The following is a 4,967-nucleotide window of genomic DNA, read 5'->3' on the forward strand; positions in this document are numbered from 1 at the left end:
TTCCAGCAACTATGGTGTCAAACTACAGCAAATTGACTGTCACTAAGCAACATTTGTAAATTCTGTGGCTTCCTGTACATTGGAGGTACTAAATCTTGCTGAGGGATAATCTTTCCATTGTCAAGAAATGTTCAGGCTATCGCCTTCCCTACATACCTAGACGTATCCATGGTACTTAAAACCATTTAATCTAGGTCAAATGGACACTTTGTGGTATCAGCATTTGGAGAATTGAACTGCTCATGTTGTTAGACTTCTGAAAACATATGAAATGGACGTGGTTACTGCTTTCAAAGCTTTCCAGCAAGAGATGAAGGCTTTGTCTCTGAAAGGTTTTCCTTCTGGTATTGGAAGTTGGGTAAGAATGTACAGCCTATTCCAGTTAAACAATTTTAGAACTTGGAAATTAATTCCCAGTAAGAATACCAGTTAGGTATTTGAAAAATTGGTCTAAAATTTAAAATTCTTAACAAATTTTCTCGCATGTTGTAATTTGCTAAAAAAAATTTTAACGAATAAACCAAAGATTATTTTTGTCACATTCTTGTTTGTCTGATCAATGTATAAGAAATTTTCCAATTGTAATATGGAACAATTTGTAACATTAATATGGAGAATTATCAGGTTGTACAAATATGACTTGTGAGAAAATACTTTATTCATTTGTGTCATTTATCTGCTACTGAAAGAAACGGTCACGTCCATGTTTAAAATAGGAAATCACCTATCTAGTCACAATTGAGTGCTTGCATTAACATTAATTGAAAAGTTGCCACTTACAGAATCTTAAGTGCTCTGTTTATTTCGGGCAGAAACAATTTATACAATAGTTCATGCTTGCTCAGATGTGCATGTGTATAAATGTGACTCACTAGATGAGCAACTCGAATTTCATCCATGAATATTCTAAGCTGGACATTCCTCCAGTGTCAAGTATTGATTCCCAATTTATATTTAATAAACTAGTCGGATTATTTGAAACCATCAGCTTGCAAAATAAATAGCTCATAAGTTCATAAGATATCAGAGAAGAATTAGGCCATTCAGCCCGTCAGGTCTGCTCCGCCATTTGATCATGGCTGATATGCTCCTCACCCCCATTTTCCTGCCTTCTTCCCATAACCCTTCAAATCTGTCTAACTCCTCCTTATATTTACTCACTGTCCCAGCATCCACAGCACTTTGACGTAGCGAATTCCGCAGATTCACAACCCTTTGGGAGAAGTAGTTTCTCCTTAACTCTGTTTTAAATTTGCTCCCCCTTACCCTGAGACTGTGACCTAGAATGTCCCACAAGAGGAAGCATCCACTCCATGTTTATTTTATCATCTTGAATACCTCAATTTGATCTCCCCTCATTCTCCTAAATGCCAGAGAGTACAAGCCTAAACTATTCAATCTCTCTGCATACAACAAACCCCTCAGCTCTGGGATCAATCTATCGAACCTCCTCTGAACTGCCTCCAATGCCACTACCTCTGTGTTCAAATAAGGAGATCAAAACTGTGCACAATACTCCAGGTGTGGTCTCAGCAATGTCTTGTATAGTTGAGGATTAATTTTTAAAAATGTATTCATAAGATATGGACGTTGCTCACTATGCCAGCATTTATTGTCCATCGCTAATTGCCCTCGAGAAGGTAGTGGTGAGTACCTTCTAGAAGCACTTGGTGTGTAGAGCCACCCACAATGCTGTTAGGGAGGGAGTTTCAGGAACTTCACCCCAAAGACAGTGAAGGAATGGTGATAATCCTCCAAGTCAGGAGGGTGAGGGGCTTCAGCTGGTGGTGTTCCATTGCATTTGCTGCCACTATTCTTTGAGACGATAATTAAAGGTGTGAGTTTGGAAAGCAACCTCACTAAGTTGTTGCAGTACATCTTGTAGATGGTATAAACTGCTACCACTGTGCATCTGAGGTGGCTTGAAGGAATGTTGAAGGTTTTAGATGGGGTACCATTCACCTTTATTGCTTTGTCCTTAATGGTGTCAAGCACTTTGAGTGTTGTTGGAGCTGCACTCCAGACAAATGCAGAGTGTTCACACTCCTAACTTGTGCTTTGTAGATGATGGAAAGGTTTTGAACATTATAACTGTAACTTGTTGATTATAGATGATATGGCTTCTCTCACATCGTCTGGCATACTGCCAAGCAAATTTAGGTTTCACCCACTAACATTAAATCCGGTGAATCTTCCTTGTCTTCAACAGAAGGAATAATCACTCAATAAGACAGGCTGACTTATAGTTCAATCAATTAATCGTATTTAAAGGTAAACATGAAGCACATTAAAACAGTTAGCTCAACCAGGTTCACTACCTTACAACATAAAGCTATTAAGTCCTGATTGTTCAACAATAAATGACCTATACTCACTAACTCTTTTGAAAACTCTGAACCTGGAAATTACTCATTAAAAACTCAAGAATATGAGGTTTAAGTCACCTCACAATGTTCACTGACAGAACCTGAAGAACGACTGAGCTCTCCAAAAGCTGAAAGATACATTTCTCTACTGGCGTTAAATTGTCAGCCAACAATGGGGGTCAGTTTGCACAGTTGGCTGGACAGCTCATTTACAATGCAGATTCCCATACTGACTGAGGTCACCAGGAAGGCCCTATCTTCTCAATCTCACCTGAATTGTAGTGACCCTCAGGTTAAACTTATCACCAGTTCTCTCAAATAAGGGAGCCGTCTTTGGGACTATGGCAACTTTCACTTTCTTTAATCAAAAATCAGAAAATCCCACAGCTGAAAGACCTGTTAATACCCGACTTCCTCTTCGCTAGTTTGGCAATGATCTCTGTTTTAGTAAATCGGATCTGAAACAACGTCTTGGTCCAACTGAGCATCGCAGGCTATTTTTATAATCTGAACATATTTGAACCAATATTCCAAAATCAAACCCTTCAGAGTGATATGTTTCTACAATTGAAATCAGGCATCTGAGACACCTGAAAACATCTTTAGATGTTAGCCTGTTGTAAGTGAATATCGATTCATTTCTAACACTGAGAAATATCATCTGTAACGATCAATTTAAACTGAATATCTCACTAGCATTAATAATTTTAAAAAATCATAGCTTAGACTCTCCTGTGATATTAAACATGACAGGTTTCTGATTTAAAAATAGAAAATGCTGGAGAAACCCAGTTTCAAAATGAGTCACATTGGATCCAAAACTCTGTTTCTGTTTATCTGTTTGCATAAAAAGCTGCCAGACCTGCTGTATTTCTCTAGAAGTTTCTGTTTTTATTTCAGATCTCCACAGGAAGATTCAAACAGTCTCCACAGAAATTTCCTTGTGTTTTAGGTTTCTGGTTTGTTATGACTCAATGTGAATCACAAGATACCACATTGGAGACTGTTTGCCAAAACCAAGGTAAACAAGGATGTTACCAAAACTGGAAGGTTTGAGATATAGGAAGAGGTTGGACAGGCTGAGACTTTTTTTCCCTGGAGCATTATCAACTAGAGGTTGATAAAATCATGAGAGGCATAAATAAGGTCTTTTACCAAGGGTAGGGGAGTCCAAAACTATAGGGTCTAGGTTTAAGGTAGGAGAGGAAAAATTTACAAGGAGCCCTAAGGACAACTTTTTCATGGAGATGGTATGGTGTGTGTATGGAACGAGCTTCCAGAGGAGATGGTGGTGACGTGTACAATTAAAACATTTAAAGACATATGGACAGATACATGATTAGGAGGGGTTTACAGGGATATGGGCCAAATGCAAGCAAATGGGACTAGTTCAGTTTAGGATATCTGGTTGGCATGGACAAGTTGGACCAACGGGTCTGTTTCCATGTTGTATGACTCTGTGATTCTATATAGTTAGGGGGAAACCTTAAAGTGTGGACAAAAAACTAATTGGGAAGCTGATGGCAGAATATTAGCATGACAAGAACCAGGATACATTTCACCATGACAATGGCATTGGCCAACTTTTATATGTTTAATGTGAAGGAAAATTTTCTTGGTTGTACTGTAGCTGGGCTTATCCTATCCACCAGGACTTTGCTCACCTGACATTTTCAGAGGTTTCCTGTTTCCAGTGAGATGCTAATCCAAGCCTCCCTCTACCTTCCTTGATGGATGCAAAAGCTCTCATAACACTACTGTACAAAGGTCAGAGGAGTACTACTGGTCTCCTAGCCAAAACATCAACACCACCAAATTTGATTGGTCATTTCCCTCATTGATATTTGTGTGATTTTGCTTTGGGAACATTTATTCATGCTCTTTCTATAATTGTTTTCAATTTTTTTTCCCCCAAATTCTTGGTACTATCTCCAGTTTGCATACAATACTTTATGATCTGAAGTACACTTCTCCCTCTGCTGTTCAACTTGAAATATTACATTACAGGTGAGTAATAGGTGTGAATGCATCTTGACATAGACAAGATTACAGTGCACTGCATTGTCTGAATGCTTTTTTCTTCATTTTATCATCCAATAAACTGGGCAATTTACAGTGTACGATATTTATATTATATATAAATCTATTTTATAGATTTTTGAATTAGAATTAGAATTAGCTTTATTGTTACATATACTCAAAAGAGTGCAGTGAAAAGTTTGCAAGTCACCACTTATGGTGTTATCTCAGGTATAGAGGTACATAGGTACAGATTCTTAAGTACAAATTCTTAGGAAAAGAATTTTGAAAAATAAAGAAATAAGAAGTCTGGCATTACAGATCACAGGGACAAATTAGAAAATAAAGAAATAAAAAAGTTCAGAATAACATTCCTTTCAACGAGGTAAAAACAATGACTGCAGATGCTGGAAACCAGATTCTGGATCAGTGGTGCTGGAAGAGCACAGCAATTCAGGCAGCATCCGAGGACGGCAAAATCGACGTTTCGGGCAAAAGCCTTTCATCAGGAATAAAGGCAGAGAGCCTGAAGCGTGGAGAGATAAGCTAGAGGAGGGTGGGGGTGGGGAGAGAGTGGCATAG

At 38.3% G+C, this 4,967-nt stretch overlaps 1 protein-coding gene across 1 annotated transcript in view; it reads left to right on the plus strand.

Moving 5' to 3' along the window:
* Positions 1-231: 231 nt before the first annotated feature.
* LOC122562469 (leucine-rich repeat-containing protein 43-like) overlaps positions 232-4,967 on the plus strand; it is a 46,403-nt gene continuing 41,667 nt past the window's right edge. Inside the window, exon 1 of the mRNA XM_043715309.1 lies at positions 232-358. Within this exon, the coding sequence (XP_043571244.1) occupies positions 272-358 (87 nt within the window). The 5' untranslated portion in view covers positions 232-271. The remainder of the gene's footprint in view (positions 359-4,967) is intronic.

This window comes from Chiloscyllium plagiosum, chromosome 25 (assembly GCF_004010195.1).
Source record: "Chiloscyllium plagiosum isolate BGI_BamShark_2017 chromosome 25, ASM401019v2, whole genome shotgun sequence".
In the NCBI taxonomy this organism is placed as follows: Eukaryota; Metazoa; Chordata; class Chondrichthyes; order Orectolobiformes; family Hemiscylliidae; genus Chiloscyllium; species Chiloscyllium plagiosum.